Source organism: Talaromyces amestolkiae (genome assembly GCF_001896365.1).
Source record: "Talaromyces amestolkiae strain CIB chromosome Unknown scaffold18.1, whole genome shotgun sequence".
NCBI lineage: Eukaryota > Fungi > Ascomycota > Eurotiomycetes > Eurotiales > Trichocomaceae > Talaromyces > Talaromyces amestolkiae.
The window spans coordinates 480,101-502,784 of record NW_024468054.1 but is presented as its reverse complement, the minus strand read 5'-3'; the positions used below and the strand labels follow the sequence as shown (position 1 = coordinate 502,784).

The 22,684-nt window shown below is 47.0% G+C and overlaps 8 protein-coding genes across 8 annotated transcripts; 4 read left to right on the top strand and 4 right to left on the bottom strand.

The window, feature by feature from the left end:
- Positions 1 to 601: 601 nt before the first annotated feature.
- BHQ10_008238 (uncharacterized protein) lies at positions 602 to 4,210 on the bottom strand (the record flags this gene model as incomplete). Its single annotated transcript, XM_040881021.1, has 5 exons — positions 602 to 886; positions 973 to 1,053; positions 2,568 to 3,229; positions 3,291 to 3,625; positions 3,681 to 4,210. 5 exons carry the CDS (start codon positions 4,208 to 4,210, stop codon positions 602 to 604), a joined length of 1,893 nt encoding a protein of 630 aa, XP_040736740.1.
- Positions 4,211 to 4,992: 782 nt separating this feature from the next.
- Positions 4,993 to 6,978, bottom strand: BHQ10_008237 (uncharacterized protein; the record flags this gene model as incomplete). The annotated part of the gene is made up of 3 exons (XM_040881020.1): positions 4,993 to 5,968; positions 6,026 to 6,881; positions 6,936 to 6,978. The coding sequence occupies 3 exons, from the start codon at positions 6,976 to 6,978 to the stop codon at positions 4,993 to 4,995; spliced, it is 1,875 nt and encodes a 624-aa protein (XP_040736739.1).
- Positions 6,979 to 7,586: 608 nt separating this feature from the next.
- Positions 7,587 to 8,681, top strand: BHQ10_008236 (uncharacterized protein; the record flags this gene model as incomplete). The annotated part of the gene is made up of 2 exons (XM_040881019.1): positions 7,587 to 7,921; positions 7,973 to 8,681. The coding sequence occupies 2 exons, from the start codon at positions 7,587 to 7,589 to the stop codon at positions 8,679 to 8,681; spliced, it is 1,044 nt and encodes a 347-aa protein (XP_040736738.1).
- A 2,297-nt stretch (positions 8,682 to 10,978) lies between these two features.
- BHQ10_008235 (uncharacterized protein) lies at positions 10,979 to 12,832 on the top strand (the record flags this gene model as incomplete). The annotated part of the gene is made up of 8 exons (XM_040881018.1): positions 10,979 to 11,032; positions 11,091 to 11,241; positions 11,303 to 11,449; positions 11,505 to 11,683; positions 11,745 to 12,094; positions 12,150 to 12,440; positions 12,493 to 12,559; positions 12,608 to 12,832. The coding sequence occupies 8 exons, from the start codon at positions 10,979 to 10,981 to the stop codon at positions 12,830 to 12,832; spliced, it is 1,464 nt and encodes a 487-aa protein (XP_040736737.1).
- Positions 12,833 to 13,298: 466 nt separating this feature from the next.
- Positions 13,299 to 15,338, bottom strand: BHQ10_008234 (uncharacterized protein; the record flags this gene model as incomplete). Its single annotated transcript, XM_040881017.1, has 5 exons — positions 13,299 to 14,401; positions 14,458 to 14,579; positions 14,632 to 14,942; positions 14,998 to 15,027; positions 15,081 to 15,338. 5 exons carry the CDS (start codon positions 15,336 to 15,338, stop codon positions 13,299 to 13,301), a joined length of 1,824 nt encoding a protein of 607 aa, XP_040736736.1.
- A 3,171-nt stretch (positions 15,339 to 18,509) lies between these two features.
- BHQ10_008233 (uncharacterized protein) lies at positions 18,510 to 19,640 on the top strand (the record flags this gene model as incomplete). The annotated part of the gene is made up of 4 exons (XM_040881016.1): positions 18,510 to 18,550; positions 18,609 to 18,627; positions 18,686 to 19,556; positions 19,618 to 19,640. 4 exons carry the CDS (start codon positions 18,510 to 18,512, stop codon positions 19,638 to 19,640), a joined length of 954 nt encoding a protein of 317 aa, XP_040736735.1.
- Positions 19,641 to 19,687: 47 nt separating this feature from the next.
- Positions 19,688 to 20,802, bottom strand: BHQ10_008232 (uncharacterized protein; the record flags this gene model as incomplete). The annotated part of the gene is made up of 2 exons (XM_040881015.1): positions 19,688 to 19,808; positions 19,877 to 20,802. The coding sequence occupies 2 exons, from the start codon at positions 20,800 to 20,802 to the stop codon at positions 19,688 to 19,690; spliced, it is 1,047 nt and encodes a 348-aa protein (XP_040736734.1).
- Positions 20,803 to 21,547: 745 nt separating this feature from the next.
- On the top strand, positions 21,548 to 22,624 carry BHQ10_008231 (uncharacterized protein; the record flags this gene model as incomplete). Its single annotated transcript, XM_040881014.1, has 5 exons — positions 21,548 to 21,627; positions 21,691 to 21,722; positions 21,776 to 21,825; positions 21,885 to 21,974; positions 22,037 to 22,624. The coding sequence occupies 5 exons, from the start codon at positions 21,548 to 21,550 to the stop codon at positions 22,622 to 22,624; spliced, it is 840 nt and encodes a 279-aa protein (XP_040736733.1).
- Positions 22,625 to 22,684: the final 60 nt, after the last annotated feature.

Sequence of the window (22,684 nt, the reverse complement as noted above, 5' to 3'; positions counted from 1 at the left end):
CAGCCCTTGAATTGAGACACACTTTACGAAACATAATACCGAGTTCTATTAACACTCGATATGCCTATAGAGCACGTATATTATTAGTGGATTTTTGCACTAGTTTCAAATCTGCGGGTACTCGTTCGTATAAGCGCCATTTATTGGAACTGACAGGAAGCACATAATACTAAGATACGACAATCTAATCTTCATAAATTATACTCCGTATAGGGATAGGCGTCCTATCTCATGTACAACCATTACTCGTGGATAAAATCATCATCTGATATCCAAAACATTCGGAGGACAAGCCTTCAGACTCATTTCCAGATACCCTGCACCCATTGCGTTATGCTTGACCAGGTTCCAGAAGATAGTCATAATTCACTATGTTTGATCGTGTCGTCTACTTCGACGCAATCTGTTGTCGAGGGGACGTGGCTGACTTGGCTGATTCTGAAGGCAATGGAGAAGCTATCGGGTTCCGATCCCCGAGATAGACGAGTGCTGCCGACGTAGACGGAGTTTTCCAACTCCTTATATTTCTCACTTCCAGTAATAAAGTTCCAAATCGAAACTATTCCCCATGAAAGTATCAGCGCTCTGTTTTGTTAGGAAATTAGGCGCTGCCAAGCGACCGCTCTTGAGCGGTTCCTGCAGGATTTTCAAAGTGCTTACCTCCATAGAAGTCTCCGTGTTCTACATCTGGTGCGGTCGGGTCGCCTCCCAAGATTCTCATGATGCCCTGGGTGGGCTGCTCAATAGCCTTCATGGTGAAACGAAGGTATTCCCCACTGTCGGTCTTCAGCATGCCCGAGAAATCGTTGTGAAGCCACTTTTGATCTGGATCGATGGTCACCAGGTCGCCACTGTGGACAATGTCGGCGTTGATATGAACCGGAAACTAAATGACAGTTAGGGTTAGCCATCTTTGAGGGTTCTTTGTTTCCGGCTTTCGGCTTCCCTGCAGGTCTGAAGAATCATACTTACGCCAGGCTCGGAGCGGAGAATACCATGTCGAATGGGTCCAAACATAGCAGTGGGGCCCGGTGAGGTAGCGCCAATGATTAGCTGGGTTTAAGGTTAGTCCCGGGGGGCCAGAAGTCAAACCCCTTCTGCCCAAATTAGGCGGCTGAGGACTCACATCATGATCCACGGTAGCCTAGATAATGAACATTGAGGGTTAGCCTGAACGGGCAAAATTGCTCAAAACAGTTCATCTCTCACATTGAGGTACAATGCTGGCAGAAGCGAGTTAAAGGCGCACAGTTTCACCATGGCTTCGGATGTGATAGGAATGCAGTGCGAGTCAAGGTCTGAATTGATCGGCACGGACCAACGCAGATTAAAGAAGGAGATTATTGGAGGGAGTGATGATAAGGGAAGCAAAGTAATCTCTGTTTTTACTACAGTACATAAGTTCATCTACGGACTACAACTTGCGAAATTTATATACAAGTTGGGGTGGATGGCGGTCAGCATGCTTAAAACCCCTCGACCTCGGAGGCGGGCAACAAGGACGCTGCAACGAGCCCGCGCCCGTAAAATATGGACTGGGGCTGGCGACAGCGGCCCGCACCGTACCCGCACCGGCTCCGACGGACGACAAACATTGGGCAAAGAGCTGATACCAATGCACAAAAGTTCTAGCTTTTCAGTACTGAGTTAAGTTTGTAGAACTATGTTTTTCTGTTAAGGTTTGATGCTCTTTGCATTTGCGACAACAACAAGTCCACATGGCTCTAGAAGCATTATTAGCAGTCATTCCACATTTCCGCTTCCGGGTATTCAGCTTGCTTCCAGGGCCTGTCAACGTGGGTGTCAAGAGAGCGTCTCAGCTGGCAGGTCAATAAACGGCTTTGCTGTATGCGGCGTACCGATCAAAATACATAATTTTAGTTACTTGATCCACAGTCATCAGACCTATTGAGTCGTCTTGGCTCGTCGCTGGATGCCGAACGTCCGGTGTTTGCCAATTAGGGCCAAGCCCTAAACCCTAAGCCGAACAAGCCCAAGCCTATCTGGAGAGCTTCCTTCGCCTTAAATTTCCGATACTCGAATACGCTTCATGGCCATAAGACGCGATAGGTTTCCTCCATATGTTGCTGCTCGTCAGTATCGACATGCATCTCTGCCAGACTAGGGTTGGGCATATACGCTGATTGAGCTACATGTGTATGATATACCTATTCTTAGGGCCACCCTAAAGTGTATATCGTGAGCCAATCTACACCACCAATATTCTGCATACCTGCAACATCCTTGGAATATTCTTTCAATTTATATAAATACCAAGGGAGAGATAATCGAAATTACCTAGATACTATTTGCGCCCTACTTAAGTCTAGTCATCAAAATGATGATGTAGAATCGGAGTCAAAAACGCCACAAAGAAAAAAAAATCATTCACTTTCATTTCGAAGAGCATCTCTAAATTGGTCACATATTTCGTGACTGAAAGACGCCGGTGGAGGACCATTGCACCGTTCTTTGACGAACACCTACGTGTAACTGCCACAGCCTAACTCCTGCATCCACTCAAGCACAAATAAATTTCAAACCTGCCTCTTCTCCATAATGCTTACCAAGTCCTTATCTGCTTCATCCCATGCTTTCTCCACCAGCTTTGTTCGCTCCTCGCTACGAGGAGTGATACTGACCTCGAATGGCAATGGTCTACTAATGAAACCATCACTGAAACCCCACTCATCAACGGGCACCTCACGACCATCTGCATCAATTTTGGGTCCAATGTTGCACGCCCATAGGATACGCGCAACATTCAGGAAAAGAGAATTGTATGCAATGTGCTGTCCGGTACAAATTCTTCGTCCAAAACCAAATGCAGCATGTTCGGGTGGCGCATCTTTTTCAGTTGTAAGCCATCTTTCAGGCAGGAAATTGTTTGGGTCGGGGTAAATATCTTCGTTGAGATGAATACCCCAAACATTGGGCAGAATGATGGATCCTTTGGGGATTCGGTATCCCATATATTCATCTTCTTCTGTATTGAGATGGGGTACGGATTCCGGTACGACCGGTCGCCAGCGGAGTGTCTCCTTGACAATTGCATTGATATAAGGTAGATTGGGACTGTCATCTATGGTTGGAAGTCGAGAAGTTCCAACAACTGATTCCAACTCGGCTTGAGCCGGGCCTATAATTCGAGGATACAAACGAGCAGCAAGTACAAAGGTCTCCAGTGCATTCGTGGTTGTTTCGGCGCCGGCTTCGAGAAGAATAGCCACTATTATTCACTATCGGTTAACACACGACCGTGGTGTAATCTTGGGTTACGGGGCACATACCAATATATGCCAACTCCTTTCGAGATACTCCTTCTGCAGCCTTCACATCTTTGACTGCTTTGACAAAGTTCCAACCTGGTCGTTCCATTGCTTGGTGCAAGTGCTTCATGTGCATTTTGGACTCAAAGGCATGGCACTCCTCGGCAATTTTCTTCCATGGTGCGAGAAATGTCGGCAAGTAATTGAGAACGGGAATAGCATCAACGATCCAGGTTCCGACACGGCCAAAAAGTGCGAAACGCTCCACAATGAGATCGATAGCTTTGACCTCGTCCTCGTCTCCTCTAGTCATGCGCTGGCCGTATGCGAGAGCGAACAGTGTCGAGGTCGAGTACCTAATTACAGATTAGTCAAACTAGGACTATTTTGATTAAGATAAGAGCCACAAACCGGTGAAATTCCTTTTGGAACTTGCCCTTATTCTGCAATAACCCTCGAAGTAATTGCAGAGACTCTAATGCTTGGACCCCACGGTATGACTGGGACATTTTGTAGGTCAAAACTACACCTTGCAACCTTCTTGCAGTCTTCCACTGCTCATTATCTGGCATAAGAACAGGGCGCAACCCTTTTGATACATTTTCGAACGCCATAACACTGCGTGGTCGGGACGAATAAATCTTACTTTTCTTATCTAGTAAGTCGCGTGCCGCTTGCATAGTCCCGAGAACAATTATGGTATCCTTCCCGGCCTTCAATCGAAAAATAGGGCCGTACTGTTTGGTCCACTCCATATGTTGCTTCCATGGCGCATTGAGGCTCATCTGATGCAAATTACCAATAATGGGAAGTGCTGGAGGACCGGGAGGCAGAGGAGGTTTATTCCAGCCATCTATAATGGTGGAAATTACCAGGTAGGCGACTGACGCTGAGGTCAGGATAATCGCCAAACCCGTATAGCTAATGCCAATAGCTTCCATGGCGAATGGTACTACCCTGGTGGACGGTAGGGCTATGTGACGGAAATTCAAATGCACAAAAGTGAAGTTGAAGTCCGCACTATCTATACTTATGAAAGATTCCCACCGGGACACAAAACTTGAATTTACGGAATTCAATATTACCGAGAATTAATGAGCATTTAAACGTCAATCACGAACCATCAGTTCTTAGCTTGGTTCCTGTTCCTATTCCCAAAGCTCTGGATGAGGTTGTAGTCTGCCCCCCTGCGGCCCGCGACGGCACCGCAGTGCCCTAGCTCTGGATGCGCGCAGCACATCGGGGTTTGGGCGGAGGTAGAACATATGTTAGCCTTCCATTGTACAGACAACAATCTAGGCGTCAAGAGAGCTGATTTGATATATTGATTTATGCGGGCTAGTGGTTTCCATACCCTAATTCTCATCGTTCCTCATTATGCAACCAACTGAAAACTTCAAGTCCAAGATCCATATATGAGAGTAACAATATCCTCACGGACGGTTATGACGGTGACCAAAAATTACATGTGTGGAGCATGTATCATGGGAATTAGACCACTCACTCTATACGGAGTAGCTTAGAAACTAGTGGACTCGATCTTGGAAACAATGTAGTATGGGGCCGACGGGCTAATTGAATTTGGAAGGTAAACAGTGAAATCAGCAACTGGCTGAAGGAAAATTCATTCCAATCTATGGACAAAAAGAAAAACTTCGCAAAAATACCGTATAAGAAATCCAAAAGACCAAAAAACAACATCTTTCATAAACGTGCATGACTATTACCTAGTCTTGCCATTAGTATGCCCGTTTGTATACCCATTGGCCTTACCATTGACGGCCCCATTTGTTTTGCCGTTTGCATGACCGTTGGTGCTGGATTTCTCGCCCGACAGCTCCGCTTTTCTTTCTCGGTTATGAAGATATTCGTCGATAAGCCCGTTGTAGTCGCTTGGAACATAGGTTGAAAGCATTTCAGCGATAGGATTAGCCTTACGATGGGTGTTGATGCCAAGATCTCGTGCAAGAGTGTCGACATACTTCGTATTGATGTTAGTAGGAAGGACTATGAATATAACAATGGTAATATAGGTGAGGGGGGGGTTTGATAACCGGATGAAACTTACAGCCAAGTAGTCATAGATAGAATACGCATGTTTCCTACCCTGTTCCAAATACCGCTTACGAGTCCATGCGTTCCACACCGCAATTTCTTTCTCCATGTCGTCTTGGTTGGGCAATTCGAGCTGACCGAGTAGGTAGGCGACGCCCCAAAGTGCTTGCATTTCCGCAACTAGAGGCGTGTAGACGGAATGAATTTGACCAGGGAAAAAGATTGAACGGTCACCAACGGCAGCCATCTTGGGAGAGATCAACCGCCTGTAGAGGCGCCAAGGACGACGCTGTGAGGCCGTTTCGACGAACGTATCAGGTGGGTTGGCGAGAACCGGAAGCTTTTTGCTGACAATGTCATCAGCCTCGGCATCCAATTTCTTCCATTTTTCGGTAAAATCTGCTTTGGACGGCAAGCCACATTGTACCCGTAGGCGTTCATTGAAGGGCTCCAAGGCATCAGTCCATCCTGTGCATAGAATAACATAATCTGTGCCGACGGTGACTCCATCCTTAAGGTGGACCTTATCGGTGTCGCTGTAAGAGGCAATCTCAGTACGGTGTACTTTGACGTCGCCGGCATGGAAGGTTTTCCAGAAATCAGGAACACTGGCCAAACCTAGACCGGAGTTGGCCCAGAAGATACTAAAAGCGGCGTTCAGTCAGCACAAATATAGTATCCATCGCCATGGAGTCACTTACCCTTCACCAAATGGAATTGGTCTCAACTTGGTCGCATTTTCCGTCTTTGAGTATCCCGCATGTAGCTCGGCCAGTCCATTAACAAATCTCCAGAAATTCATGGTCACGAAGTTACCGACTGGGTTGTTATGGAGTACATTGTACCAGAATCCGTGTGTGTTGAGAATAGCAGGACTGAACGAGGCCAAGGCGCGAGTGCCCATGACATCGACAGTGTTCAATCCAAGAAGTCGCGGAGGCATAATGGCTAGTGGACCGGAACCTTTCTCTCGGATAACCCAGTCGACATGCTTGCCTGCTTTCAAGAGTAGGAATACGGTATCGTAGGAAGACTTGGCAGCTCCGAGGACAACGACTCGCTTGACAGCGGGATCATGAAGTTTCTTTAAAGAGACACCAATATCTGCTGAGTGTATGATAGGCTTGGTGAATCCCTGATTGGGCCACTTAGGGCTATACGGTTCTGAAGCAACACCGGTGGCGATGATGAGTTTGGAAGCCCAAATGGGCTTGTCGCCGGCGATATCGAGGCGCCAGCTTCCACTGGCCATTTTCTCAACGTTGCTCACTTCGGTGTCCAGTCGCACTCGGCGAACAAGGTCATAGTCTTTTGCAAAGTTGTATAGGTAGTCGTGGATGGTTTTACCCGAGATGTATCGATCCGGAGAAAGACCTTCAGCCGGCATGGGATAGAAAGAGTACTCAAACAATCCATGACCAACTTGAGCAAAAAGGTTGGGGTAGATACGCTCTTCACTCCAGACACCGCCAATGGAATGCCCTTTATCGACTATCAGAATCTTTGTCTCGGGAGCAAGACGCAGATATGTTGTAGCCGCGATGAGGCCATACCAGCCTGAATTACTGAATTAGCAGAGTATATTGCGATCCAAAAGTGACTCGTCCTCACCTGCACCAATAATAACCACATCATATTTCTCGTTGGTGGCCATTGTGATCCCTTGTCAGAGCTTTGATGGCCCTTCTTACAAAAGTTGGGACGCTCTGAAAGTCGATCTGAAAGGACCCGCGGCTGATACCGGACTAAGATGGGTATATAAGACTTGAACAGCACTTAACCCACTTTTACTAGTCCGAGGAGTCCTTACCGGTGTCTTATCAAGTGCGGTTCATGTACGATAGAACATGTGCATCAAACCACCAACCATTTTTGTGGTATACTGTATTCGGGGGCTAGAACATGCGTGAATAGTCGATTTCGTTGGGTAACAACAGCACATACATCGCTATGAACGGGCCGCGCAAGAGCCGATTACTCAGTAGTCGTATGTTCTCGGTTTTCGTAGGAAATATTGCATGGTGAAGTTAGTATTAAGGGAAGTAGATCTACCACGGCCCGTCGGGTCCGCTCACCAAAGTCCGCCTCCGCGAAGACAGCGAACTCTGCTTATCGGAGAAGCTTAACTATAACTGCTGCGAACTATTTTTCTTTAATGTGTTAGATATAAGTGCCACCCCCATTATAACATGAGCGCTCACTGATTTATTTACCCTATCGCTTGTTGAATTTCGTGTCATTCGAACAGCCTAGCTGGACAAGATGGATGTACGTTTGTCATTACCGGTATTCAGTGCCATTGGTTTCTACCTCTTGTGGGTGCTTATGCTACAGAATGGCACCCTTGATGCTCTTGATGCTGTCACTTCGACTGGTGTTTTCCCAACTGGCAGACCGTTGAGCACAACTTATCTGGGCATACCACCCATTGACGGCGCTATCTCAACACTCGTGGCATTCACCGATGCACTCACTAATGGAGCTGAGGGATCACCCCGTCTATTGATGATTGAGGTCGTCTCAACGCTACAGTCAGCTTCGCTATGGGTGATTATTGAAAGTCTTCGACGAGGTTCTGGTTCTCTTGGTCTGGTTCTGTAAGTCGCTGTATTGTCTCACCCCGTATTGTCATTAATAAGTATATTTAGTGCATCCTTCTGGCCCTTGATGTGGAATGGCTTCGGTGCAGGAGTTGTACTACCTCTCTACTACTTTTTCGAAGCTGGAAAGCTCCCACCGAAGCGTAATAAGAATGATCATGTGTCAGTAGCTCATGCAAAGGCTTTGCTCCCTACCGCTCTCATCACTCTGTTCCTGCCCGTCCTCGTCGACCTTGCGCCCCCTCTCGTCAGCCGCGAGCCCCGTCCACACAATATTATCACGGCCTTATTCCAAGCCACTGGTCTATACGCAGCCGTTGTTCAGCCTCTCATTGCCTCTCAATTGAGCGGCTCAGCAACCCCTCGCGCTACGACCGAGAAAGCCGTTCGTCGGGCATACTTCTATGCAGGAATTTTCTCCTCAATTGGACACATTTACGCTGTGTCCACTTCACTTTTGTCCGAAGACCCAGCTGTATCTTTCAGCCGCACATTTGTGCCCGCCATGTCGGATGTTGTTCCAGGCACTAGCCGGACTGTGTTCGAAGGGACCCTTCTCTTCCTGAAGTACGACAACTTGATCATTACCATCACGTCGGCTCTATGGCAATGGCTTTCCCTGAAGCCCTATCTCAACGTAAAGTCTCGCATCGATTACGTTTCCACTGCGTTTTTGATTACTTTGTCTACCCTCGTTCTGGGTCCTGGAGGATCAGTTTCTTTTGCACACTACTTGCGCGAGAGCTGGATTCGCTGAATGCCATAGGGCTGGAGATGAATTGGCACGACTTTCACGAATAATGCTATGCCAAGATGACAATCTTGAATCCCAGAAGCTTGATTTCTGGTAGATGAACTATTATTGTTCTCCTCTGCCACCCCGCTATGTATAGCGTTGTGATCACCAGAGCGCCAAGGGTGGAGATACTGGGAATAAGATCTTCACGTGACGAACTTGATGATTTGAAAATACATATAAAAAGTAACAGCTACTTTTGATGTAGTTAGATAAGCTCATATTTCAATGGAAAGTTTAGAGGTGGCAGAAAATACAAGGACCCACAATCAATCGGCGAGGCGGGCCGGATCGGACCGCGTTAAACTCAATAGAAACGTCCTCCCCAGGCTGACCGAGCAAACTTTCATTACCTCCCCCGATAATAATTCTCCATAGTACATATATGCAAACAACCTGTGTTACGATACTTTCAAGCCGTCGATTTCTTAAGTCTGCCCGTTACCAAAACTGTTGTTGATCCATGGCTGCAAATCTCACCGAAACATTCTCACGGTCTCCCTTCTTTCACTCTCTGCGTCAATCGCGTTACACTTTGCCCATTCGGCCTGAATTTCTTGCCTCTTCTTCCTTCAAATTTGTGAATCCACGTAATCATGTTATCAACACTGATAAGGTAGTTCAAGTACTACCGGCATCGGCAGTTGCTGGGCTGAGTGATGAGAATGTGCTTGCTTTGTTCTCTACGGGATTCTTTGGGGGTTTCATCTTTGGTTTTGAGAGGTTTATTCTGAGGATTGGTGGCTACAATATACTACCAGCCAGATATACAGGTAGCTATTTCTACCTTAATCACATCTACACCAACAAAGTCTCTCCTTTGCATAGCCGATGAAAAGAAGCAAGAGAAATTCAAGCTAAACGACGCCAGGCTTCGAACGTCCCCCAAATGCCGTAACCATCTGGAACAAAGCCGACATACCTACCACCCATCTTCTACCCAAAGGGACCAATCTCTTTGGCTCTTTCGTTATGCTAGATAAATACATAGCCGCAACTCCTTCCGAGCAAGACACCAGCTACGTCGATTACGGCTTTGGGTCGGACGAGTTCATATTCGCTGGCTGCCATCGATTTCAGATAACCAGACTGCCGACTCAGGCAGACGCAGAACCGCAAGTGCAGATGGAGCTACTCCATTTTCGATGCAATCCGCAGAAGAATAAACCGTCGATTGCGGAGTATATTGAGCGGTTTCATTTTGTCTATGCAAAGTCGTTGTTTGCGAATGGGATACAATCTCTTGTTACACGGTAGGGATCAGAAAATGGCACGGATTGTGCTTGAAGAGTGTCGAAGCATGCTGCTGGTGCTTCGAGTGTACGATTTGATTATATAGATAGATAGACCTAGACTCTCGCCTCTAATGTGTACAGTGATCACCCAACACAGGTTCTGGATATCTCTGTCTGCGTCCATGTCTGCGTCCATGTCTCCCAAGGAAAACAGGCAGTGATTTACTATCAGCAACTAGGTACCTTGCATGTCGACCCCGCCCCCGCCCCCACTGCTTATCTGCCTACATTCCATCGATAGAACTAGTAGAGCTGAAATCAGCCCCTCGGTTTTATGTTTCGCATACGATTGACATTCTGGACGGAGTCCTTAACGGCGTACATCTATTACTGTCCACAATCATATCAGCCGTCTTACCTCCGAGCCCAGCCGCATCTGTAAGCGATACTGACTTATCAAGCACATAAGTACTCGTCTTATCTTATTAAGAATTCAAATCTGGACTGTAGCTACTACCTAAAAACGTAAGCGGTCAATGAGGGGTACTCGACGCTCAACCAAGATGAAATCATAAACCACCACTTATGTGAAGGAACTATAACAACTTCCAAAACATTATAGGTGCTTTCAAATAGAAAGAAGCTATCCCTGAAAGCTCACACGTGCGTAGCAACTGCTGAAACTTAAAGGTCCGGTAGACCGAATATAGGAACCACCTCGCGGCCCGCTCTTGCATATCCCACCGTTTCGCGGCGTCCGATCTCACCGTGTTCCTTTGTAATTCAGAATACTGCTACACACTCCACAGTACTACTGACTTTCCAATATGGGTGACGAAACACAGAATGATCCCGTTGCCCGCAGGTTTAGGTCAGCAGATAGGTTAGGTAGAGGGAGGGGGAAAGATTTACTATTTATTCAAGAACGGAGAGGTTCATGTATATCTTACTCTGAATTCTGGTAGATACGTGGCCCAAAATTGTGATTTTTGAGATAGAATAAAATAACAAATAATTTACAATATGGGTTCTACTGCTCTTTCCGATATCGAGACTCGTCTCTTTATCAACAACGAGGTACGTTGAATGCGCTGGAGGAGAAGACAAAAATGCTTTGCTGATACTGGAGATCTAGTTTGTCCCTGCCAAATCTGGCAAGACATTCCAACTCATCAACCCTGCCACCGAGGAGCCATCCGTTCAAGTCTCCGAAGCTGGCAAGGAGGATGTCGACGCTGCTGTGCAGTATGCCAAGGGTGCATGGGAGGAGTGGTTCGCAAAGGATGGTACGGAAATCTACTTTCAGGAGAAACAAGCATTGATGCTGACGATTGATTAACTTAACAGCCAGCGACCGATCCGCTGCCCTCGTCAAGCTCGGCGAGCTGATTGTGGCAAACACAGCCAAGTTCGCCGAGTTGGAGGCCATTAGCATGGGTACTCCTTCAGCTTTCTATCACATGCAAACCAGCATTGCTTCCAAGCTTTTGAACTGTAGGTCTCTATCTTTGCTGGAGAGGGTAAAAATATGCTTACAGAATAAAACTAGACTTCGCCGGTATTGCTGGCGATGTCCACGGTGACACCAGTTTGATGTCCAAGGACCACCTCAACTTCACCCTCAAGCAGCCCTACGGAGTTGTCGCTGCTATCATCCCATGGAACGTCCCTATCTTGATGGCCCTTAACAAGATTGCCCCTGCCGTTGCCGCCGGTAACGCCATTATCGTACGTTGTCATTCTTTTCTTCAATCTCCCTACAAAGAGAAAAGAGGTCTAACATCAATAGATGAAATCCTCCGAAAAAGCCCCCCTTACCTCCATCCTCCTCGCCCAACTCATCAAGGAAACCGGCCTCTTCCCTCCCGGTGTCGTGCAAATCCTCTCCGGCGCCCGGGAGAGTGGTGAAGCTCTCGCCAGCCACATGGAGATCCGCAAGATCGCATTCACGGGTAGCTGGCGCACCGGCCAGGCCGTCAAGTGCATGGCTGCAAACAGTAACATGAAGGCATGCACATTGGAGCTTGGCGGAAAGGCTCCTATTATTTTGTTTGAGGATGGTAATGTTGAGAAGGCTGCTCGTGAGTGTGCCATCAGTATTGCGTTCAACTCTGGTCAGACTTGTACCAGTGCCGCTAGGTCAGTCATCCTCGTCGTCTTGTTTCCGGAAAATATTGTGCTAATGATACTATAGGCTTTACGTTCAGGAGAGTGTCCTTGAGCCCTTTTTGGCTGTCTTCCGTCCTACATTCGAGGGCTTCCTTACCAACCACGGTGACCCATTGGACCCCAAGGTTACCCACGGCCCCCAGGCCGACAAGCTTCAATACGAGAGTGTCTTGAGATTCATCGAGGCCGGAAAGAACTCCACCGCTCAGATGCTTACTGGTGGTAAGCGCAAGGGTGACAAGGGGTACTTTATTGAGCCTACCATCTTCTTGAACCCTCCTGATGACAACGATGTTGTCACCAAGGAGATCTTCGGGTATGATTTTCACCGAGACATCTCTGAATGGGCATAAACTGACTATTCACAGACCCGTCATTACCATCTTTACCTTCAAGACCGAAGAAGAAGCCATCACCCGCGCCAACGCCACAGAGGTATGACACTTCCCCTTTCTATTAGAAGCACACTAACGATGCCAACAGTACGGCCTCTTCTCCTCTGTCTTCACACGCGACATTTTCCGCGCCCTCCGCATCGCCAAGAAGTACGAGAGCGGTACCGTGACCATCAACTGCACCAGTCACTACCAAGCCGTCGACATGGCGTTTGGTGGTGTCAAGGGATCTGGTGACGGACGCGAATATGGACGATGGGGATTGGACAGCTGGCTTGAGATCAAGTCTGTTTTGATTGATCTTACTGAGTAGAATTATTTGATGAATTAGAATGAATTGAATTCCTTTTGTTGTTACGATTACTTCATGATGGTAACTAAGTATCTTCAAAGTATCAAATTCTTACCGAGGTAGGCTGTTGATGTAGATCTAAATGGTGGATAGATCCGATGCTTATGCCACAACGGATAATCAAGAATATCCCTCATAGTGCCTATTATTGATTCTATTCTAGGATAGAAGAATGATCCCCAAAAGGCTGAAAATGATAGAAACCAAAAACTAAAATCTAGATACATGCAGGAGAATAAATTTTTACCGAGAATGAGATGGTATAATACTCGAACGAAGCGAAATCAATTTTTATAACGAAAAAGGGTATCAATGTTGAATGCGTTTTTTTCACACCCTTTTATAAGCTTCATAGCTTTTCACCCATGATATTCTCTTGGGATTATGTGATTAGTAATATATGCAAAGTTGAAATGAGAGCAAAAATTTATACAGCAGATTTTGCCTCTTTAGCAGCCATCTTAGCTGCAAGCATCTCCTGTCTCGCTCTTTCTTGTTCTTCCAAACCAGTCTTTGCGACTTTGTGTGATTTATTCAATTCGATTCGACGAAGGAAGAAGCTGACAGCGAAACCTACACCAGATAGAGCGGTATAGTATATCCACGCCCGACTGAGAGAGAAAGTAAACGCCGCTTTGACGGCCGCTTGCTGATTGGCGGGKAGAGACTCAATAAGCGACTTATCACCAGCAGAGAAAGTGCTCGCCAGTTTCGCGGCTGTCGTAGATCCGACGACAGTCTCGAGTTGCGGTAGTTGCTGAGAGAGAACGTTCTGGTAGATGACGCTACCGAGAACGATGCCAATCGCCGACGCGAGTTGGCGCACAAAACCGAAAGTGGCAGTTGCGACGGCCATATCGGAGACGTGAATGTTTGCTTGAAGGGCGACGAGGGGCGCTTGGAAGTTAGGACCGACACCGGCACCGGCGATAAGTTGGTAGATAATGATGCGTGGCCAGCTTGCGTATGGTTTGAGGTCGATGAGGAGTCCGAAGCCGAGGGTCATGACTCCCATTCCTATTAAGATGGCTTCTTTGTAGCGGCCGGTCTTCTTGATGATGATTCCGATCATTGCGGAAGTAACGGATAATGAAAGCACTTGCGGGAGCGTGTAGACACCGGAAAGAATTGGAGAGGCTAAGAGGACAGATTGGAAGTAGAGTGGTAGGTAGTAAGCGCCGGAAATGAAGACGGAGGCGTGACAGAAGCACGAGCCGAAGACTGCTAGGTTGTGGCGATTCTTGAATAGTCGTAAGGGAATGATGGGATACTTAGCGACCTTCCATTCGATAAGGAAAAAGACGCCGTAGGTCAGGATGCCGAATACAATCAGGCAGATAGTCGTGGGCGAGTTCCAGGGGTAGCTAACACCGCCGAATTCGAGTCCAAAGAGGAACATGAGTGTAGCGCCGACACAAGTAATAACMCCCAGCCAGTCGATCGCTTTTAGGCCATCTATAAGGCGCGTCTTTGGTGTATGTACTTTGAGGAAGAATGTTAAGATAGTCAAAGAGCAACCACCGACGGGTACTATTGCAGACGATTAGTCTTGTCCAGAAAAAAGGCAAAGGAGAAAGAGAATGTACAATTGAGATAAAAACACCATCGCCATGTAACCTTGGTTGTCAAAGCGCCACCAACGATTGGACCAAGAGCTCCTGCAAGAGCCCATGTCACACCGAAAAGACCATAATACATTGGTCGTTCTCTAATAAAGTGTCAGCATCTTCCATCTGCCATTATGCGGGTTAACAACATACCTGACACTGACTAAATCTGAAACAGTAATATTTGCCAAAACGATGATACCGCCGCCGCCAGCACCTTGGATAGCTCGACCAGCAATGTTCATAGCCAGACTGTTGGACAAGGCACAAATCAGACTGCCTACCAAGAAAACAACGTTGGCTAGGATAATGACGGGCTTGCGGCCGAAGATGTCACTAAGCTTTCCCCAGAAAGGGACGCAGGACGCATTCGCCAAGAGATATGAAGATGCCATCCAGGAGTAGCCGCCTTGGGTGGCATGAAAGTGAGCTGCCATGACTGGAAGAGCCGTTGAGACGATAGTCTAGAGAGTCATAGGTTAGTGGACGTCAATGACTTGCAATTAATGATTGCCATACCTGATCGAGAGCTGCTAGAAACACCGATAACTATTCACAAGAATTAGCACGGGATTGATTGATAAATTGCCAATGATACATACACATAATGCACCCATAATGATAATGGTTTTGCTTTTGGCTAATTTCTGAGATTGCGATGTGGTGGTCTGCGTGACGGCATTTTCTTCAGGCACGCCATTGGGATCGCCAGCAGCAGGCGGCTCCTGCGTCCTCGTTTTTTCTATGTCTTGCGGCGAAGAAACATCCACGGAGCTTGCATCAAGAGCTTCCAATGTCGTTCCTGAAGCATGTTCATCTTCCCGGAGCGGGTTTATGCCCGGTTCTGATTTCTCTGACATTTCAATGTCTGTAGATATTTTGCCTCCTTCTCTTATACAATCGATGTAATGCCGTATACAACTAGAGAATCAATCTTCGAAATGTATGCTGGGATATTCTCGTCGATTTAGTGACACTTGCAGTATGTTGCTTGTAATGTGTTGCTGATTTGCCTCGGGATGCGACTCTTCGATGTTTGCATCAAAATGACGTACCGAAAGAATGACTCGGGATAAAATATTGAAATGAGCCAAAGTCGCAAACTGATTCTTAACCCCAGATGATCGATGACTTTTCTTTAATACAACGGCGAGCACAAACAATATATAAGAAGAAGAAAAAGAAAAGAAGGGGAAGAGGAAAAAGAGTTTGTTGCCATGTGGGGATTATCTCCGCCGGGCCTGGATCTAAAAGTAGGACCACCAAATTACTCCCTGAATGGGGATAGTGGTTCGATGTTTAATGGAGTTTGCTTCGTGGTAAATCCGATCATCCTTTCTCGATGTCTGAACGGCATTTAACAGGATGATCTAATGATGAGTCTTTGTGACTCATCGCATGCTCGAGGTCACAGATTGACATGTCTCCGCATGAGTTGCGTCTTCATTATTAAGCACTGCTGACACTCGAACGGATCTCGGAGTTGATCCCTCTAGACTTTCCCTACACACAGGAAGATATGAATACGTACTCGATTAGTCGGTCTATTGAACACGACGTTACATACCCTTTTAGCAACGTTAAAGCGCCCTTTGACAAGCTGGAAAATACGATGTTGCCTGATTCGAAGTCTGACTTGTGTCAACCCATCCGAGATTGACGCCATTTGTGTACTGCGTATAGTAAGAGCCATGACCAAAATTACACAAACAACTGCGCATAAGGCACACATGGCATACGCGTAATTTACGTATGATTCGGCAAGATTTCTCCGCGAAGCTTGTTAGTCACCTTAAATCCGACCACTCACAGCTATTTGCTTCGGAGAGCGTTTTGCCAATCAGAGGCCGAGGATACGGGACGTCGCTCGAAGTTTCCTGACGCCGATGTTGCCTGAGGCATCAGTCCAGGAACGACGATCATCTCCTTTCGTACCTTGTAAACGCCCACCAAAACACTGCACACTCTGGTCTCCAATTTGACATCAGAATGCGACGAAGTCTATTGTATAGACTTAGTCAGCCGATGAGGAGTAAACCTATAAAGAGGACTTATAACGGCCTTATTCCACCTGTTCCCAAAAGAATCATTAACATCGCCAATCCAGCAAGTGTGATAGAGTAAAGTACTCTTCTACAGCTGGCAGAGAGGTGACGAATAGCACTATACACCCGCAGAAATTGAGATTGTTATTATATTAGTCTAGCCATAACGGATATTAAGACCTAAGGAGCGATAAATCTACAGAAAGCTGATATATATAATCTTGTACCGTTCCAAACACGCATCTGACAAAATCGCAAGTGTCACAGAAGTCAAAAACTTGAAGGCATAAAAGACACTCGAACGTGTTAAAGCATTGGCTTGCCTGAGACCTACCTAGGTAGAACGCGGGGTAAAGCGATACTGTTCTGGGGATCTTGCGTGTAGATTTCTGTACCAAGAATAAGGCTAAACACCTCGACCCTCGCTCAACAGACACCGGCCTTGCGCCATTGAGCTGTGACAGCATAGAAGTTGAAGCGCTCTGTTCTGGGAGCTACGACAGCCATACATAAAATGAATGGCAGAGAGTCAACGACATGAGGTAGGTTTCTGATCTCGTCTTCGGTAGCACCGCGTCTTTCTTGTTCAGTTGTTGCTATTTTTGATACATGTAATAAGTAGAAAACAAGAAAAAAGCTGTAATCAGCGAGTGATTATGTATTATCAATCTTACACTAATATAGTCACTGTATCAATATTATCGTTAGAATGTCATTGCACCATTCAGCTTTGAATACTGAAGACCAGCTTGTACTCGAGTGTAGATTAGGATTATAGGCCCAGTAAAAAATGGAATTACGATTTCAACGATGCAGTTGTCCGAGGACGATATTAGTGTAACCGAAGCATTCATGCAGAGGTTCTAGTATATTTCCGAATTAGTGCCATTGGAATGCACTTATTTCCTTTATTAATGAGACAATCATCACGAAGGAGATAAGTGCATGTCTATGGCACTAGAAGTGAAGCCACAGATCACTAGATCTCCTGCCTTTTTGGGAAGGCCTCTCATGAATACGTTGGCTTAAAATACATTTTGGAGGCTATCGCCTGATATAAGTATTCCAACGCTTGCCTAAACATCTTACTATCTTCTCTTTACTTTGTAGACGCACAGAACGCGGTATACATACTCGAACTGTATCTTTCGCCCTCTTGGTGCGTGGCTCAACAGCCAGGTGTCGAGGGTATTGACGGAACGGACGTAGAGATACCTTGGTGCCATTGATGCCACTCTAAAAGCTAACGAACAGCATTGATCAGGCAGATCGCTTACACTCTGATCCCTCGGGAGTTTATCTTTTCAAATGTTGGCTCCAGCTAGTCCGGCCGATGGCTCTTGGTCAACAAGCCGAGTTCTTCCACAGCTTGTCGGTCAGCCTCGCTAATTCTTCGTCGCGCGTATGGATATGAAAACGTAAGCAATTCATCGTGAGAACTGTCTAGGTATATGCCGTGTCTCTGATTATGTCAAATTTCTTCAATGCAATTGAGAGTATCCTCGTATCGGTTTCCTGAAGAGGGACATGGGACGCGAGGACGGCTGTGATTGGGCTTTGCGTTTAGTTATAAAAAGAAAGAAAGCATCGCCATGGCTGAGCCCCGCCGCAGAGTGGGGCCTTAGGCTTTGACTCCTCCAAGCTTCGTCATATCTCTCCTTTCGCTTGACCATCACAAGTGTACTTCTACAATACTACTTCACTGCATAGTACTCTTGAGTGATGATCCTGACATCGCGCTGAACACGCTATTCTGCTCTACTGAAAATAGTAGATCGTCGACCCGTTTGAGACCCCAATCCTGAGTCGCCCGGCGCACGGTCGATGAAGTACATGAGCCCCAAATCAGGCTGCAAGATATGAAGAGTTTTACTTAAAGCTCAAATCCATCACAGTCGCTCAGTCGTCAGTCAGTCTACTCATATACCGCTCAATTACACTTCAACTTGACCGATACTTTCTTTGCGCGACTGAAAGGCCGTCGCAATGGCCTACAGTCAGAAATTCAATCCCGATGCGCTACCAGCGTGAGCACCCAATCCAGAAAGTCGATGAATACAAGCTAATTGAATCATAATCATCTAGACATATAGAGCCTGAGATGGTATGCCGAAAGCTCGCCGCGATAAAAAAAGTCAATAACTAACGAAGCTAACCCACAGGCCGCTGAATTACTAGCCAATGCGCAACACCGACCTCACCCACAACAACAGCAACAACATCAAAGACCTGTTCCTCCACCCAAACCAAATACACCGTCTGGCATACCACCGCGCAAAACACCCCCGACCGGAGCATCACCTCATCCCGCACCTCTCAATTTCGTAAACCGACAACATCACGCAGATAGCGGTGCCGCGTCCCGACTCCATTCACCCCCTCCCGCAAACTACGGTCACGGTCCTCGTCCCAATCCGAACGGCATGGGTCGTCCTACACAACATCCTCAACCTTCACTATCGCCCGGTCCTCCACCGCCGGGCCCCACGTCTGACGACCCTCAACAGTTGCGCCCCTTATTCTACGCCGCAAATATATCCCGGACAGGCGCATTGACAGAATCCGAGCTCGGATCAGCATTGGTCAATGCCGATTACACCCACTTTGACCCCAATACCGTCAAGACCATGGTACGAATGTTCGACCGCAACGGCGACGGCGTAATCCGTTTCGACGAATTTGTATCTCTGTGGCGATTTCTTGCTGCATGGAGAGAGCTCTTTGATCGATTCGACGAAGACCGCAGTGGGAAAATCAGTTTGGAGGAATTCGAGAAGGCGCTTGTCGCGTTTGGGTACAGGCTTAGTCGCACATTCGTGCGGGTGCTGTTCACGACGTACGAGGCAAAAGGGAGACGGCGCACGGGATCAACTGCAGGAGCACCGTACCCCGGTGGTGGAGGAGGACGGGGGATGAGTTTTGATCTGTTCGTGCAGGCATGCATCAGTCTGAAGAGGATGACGGATGTTTTCAAGAGGTATGACGACGATCGGGATGGGTATATAACACTCAGTTTTGAAGAGTTTTTGACAGGTGAGTTTTGTTTCTCTCCTGAGATTCTGTGTTGAGTTGAGCTGACTTTTTTCGCTGGCAGAGGTTTTGAGTTTACAGGATTAGAATTGTATTTATACCAGTATACCCATATATTGAGATACCACAGCATTTTAACGGACGTCGAGTGACACGTTGAACTTTGAACTCTGCGCCTGGAGCACATCCGAAACCTCCTTCCATGCTTGATCTTTTAGTGCTTTCCCTTCCTTCCCTAGAAGGGTACCCGTTTCACTAAATTCACAATTGGTCAACCAATGCCCATAATCTCTCTCCTTGTCAAAGTCATCGTGGATTCTTACTCAAAAACCCCATCACCCTTCCACATCCTCCCATGCGACTCATACCCCTGTACACAGGCACTAACCAAAACCCTCCCGCCAACTTCAGCGGACCGCGCAAATAGCCAGTTAAACATCCCCGCAGCCAATCGCCCATACCAGCGAGTCGTGTACTGTCGTCCCAGCGCAGAAGCACACAAACCCGGTTTTACGGTGTTGATGATCACATTCAAGCTCCCATTAGGGTTTATGGTTTGATCTGCGATGCTGCGGGAGACGTATTCAATGAGTAATTTCGAGATTGCATATTTTTTGCGCGTTGAGGGTTGATTGAGATAATCCAAAAGCGGATGCGAGGAAGAAGACGACAATGAGGGTGGCGGGAGGAGGTCTTTCCGCCTGACGCGTAAAGCAGTACCACTGGATACAATGACTAGATGCGGTACATCCCCTTCCGCTATTACCTGCTCGCTATTATACCGTTGAAGTGTAGGAAGTAGCAACTCCGCCAGCAACGCCGTCGAAAGCGTGTTTACCTGCAACGTATCCTCCCACCCATCTTCCGAGCACACAAAGTTTCGATGCATAACCCCTGCATTGAGGACAACAACATCTAATCTCCGCCCACTGGACAGCAACTCGGTATTGACACGCGCCGCAAACTCAACCACGCTCTGGAAAGAGCTCATATCAAGCGGGTATACCTCCACAACACCCCTTCGCCCAGTCCGGCTTTCTAATTCCTTTTGGGTCTGTTGACCACGCGCATAGTCGCGACTGCTGATTATGAGTGATGAGACGCCCTGTTGGAGAAATTTGAGGGCTGCTTCGAAGCCGAGGCCGGATGTGGCGCCGGTGATGAGGATGGTTTTACCGTGGAAGGAGATGTGGGTGAAGTCGGCGGGTGGATTGTGTTTGTCGTGGTAGAGTCTGTAGAGACCTGCCATCTTTTATATTTCAGGATAGTATTTGGTGTTATACTCATTGGATGATTGAATGAGCTTGAGAGATATAGAGTCAGTTCGACTTTCTGTAAGACCCTTGTCGTAATGGTGAAGACATGTCTATAGCCCTGTCTCTCTCCTGGTACGAGCCCCTTGTTATAATCCAAGACCAGTCAGCAATCATCAATTATAGAGCGACTATCGTCAACAACGTAGGCGTTGCAACTGATCCATCTCTAACCTTGTAAGTTTTGGAGGTTGTTCACTGGAGTGATGAGAAGATGGACATGTTATCGATAACGTAGCACAAACAAACAATGCAAACACCGTTTTCAGTGGATTTGACTGTGGAGCCTGAGGCCACCCATCACAAGTAGATTTACAACAAATACAACAAAGCACGACATATTCACTAGACACCAAGGTCGACAATTGAGGCGCATACTATATGGCAGACGTTGCATATGTATTTGCAAAAAAAGCCGTACATTTGTCTTGAGTACGGACGATTTATTGGTCCGAAGTCGTACAACTGTGATTTCTGTCTGTGGTAAGTCCATTAAGGTATTCTTACAAAAAGATATAGACTGATGTTTCTGTAGATTTTTTCTGAATCCATGAATCAGTAAGATCCGGAATAAGAGCTCTGAATCAAGCAATAGATCTAGTCTTTGAGGTCAACCGGGTGCAAAACCCGGCATAAGACCTATTTGTCAGACTTGAAAGACTCATAAAGAGAGGGTTCAAAATGACCGATCAAATCTCTCGCGACGGCCGAACATGGAAAGAGCATTTCCCGGAAGGTGATCTCTGGGTCTTTGGCTATGGGTACGTTATCAACAGCATCAAACATACGCTTCATGGATTAGCGTAGCATTAACACCATGACAGAAGCCTAATATGGAAACCACCTCCTCATTTCGGTTCGTCTTTTTCCAGTATTAACGAATATAGACTTGGCTAATGATGCACAAAGACAAACGGGTCCCCGGATATATTAGCGGATATGTGCGACGGTTCTGGCAGGTAAGGCTTCTTTGGCTGTGTCAATATATCAAATTGAACTGACCGCCCCCGCATGGTAGGCCAGTACCGATCACCGCGGAACACCAGAACGACCGGGGCGAGTGGTGACGGTGATTGAGAAGTCGTTTTGGGAGACGTTGGATGATCCTGTGGGTTGGCGACGAGAATCCTTTCTTGAAGATGTAATACTTGCTAAATACTAACGAAATAGCACGAAAACCTCGAACCATCCAATACATCAACCGTCTGGGGTGCCGCATACCACATCCCCGCTTCTCATGCAGAAGAGGTACATGACTATTTAGACGTCAGGGAAATAGATGGTTATACAGTGCACTACACGCCCTTTTATGCCGTGAMCCCTCAAGCCGATCAAATTACCACCACCACAACATCAAGCCGACCATTATCACAGCGTCAACAATCACCACCATCCGAACTTCTCCCGACTTCATCCTCCAAACCCATCACTTGCATGGTCTACATCGGGCAACCGAGCAACCCTCAGTTCCTGCGTAACCCGGCTGAACGCCACCCGGCCTCTGTGGCGGAAGTCATTAGTCAAGGCGTAGGCCAAAGTGGACGGAATCCGGAGTATTTGTATCTTTTGGAAAAGGCACTTGAAGGGTTGGGACTAGGGCTTGCGGATGGACATGTGACGGATTTGGTGAAGAGGGTCAAGGTGATTGAAGGGTTGCATGATCGGAAGGGTGAAGCGGATGAAGAAGAGCAAAGTGCGGAGAGGGAGGTGGAGAGGAATGTTGCTGGGGGAGGTGGGACGGTGGATGTTATAGAATAGACTGGATGCAATAGAACTAGATATGCTTATGTAGTCTGAGGCACACAGGGATGTGAATGT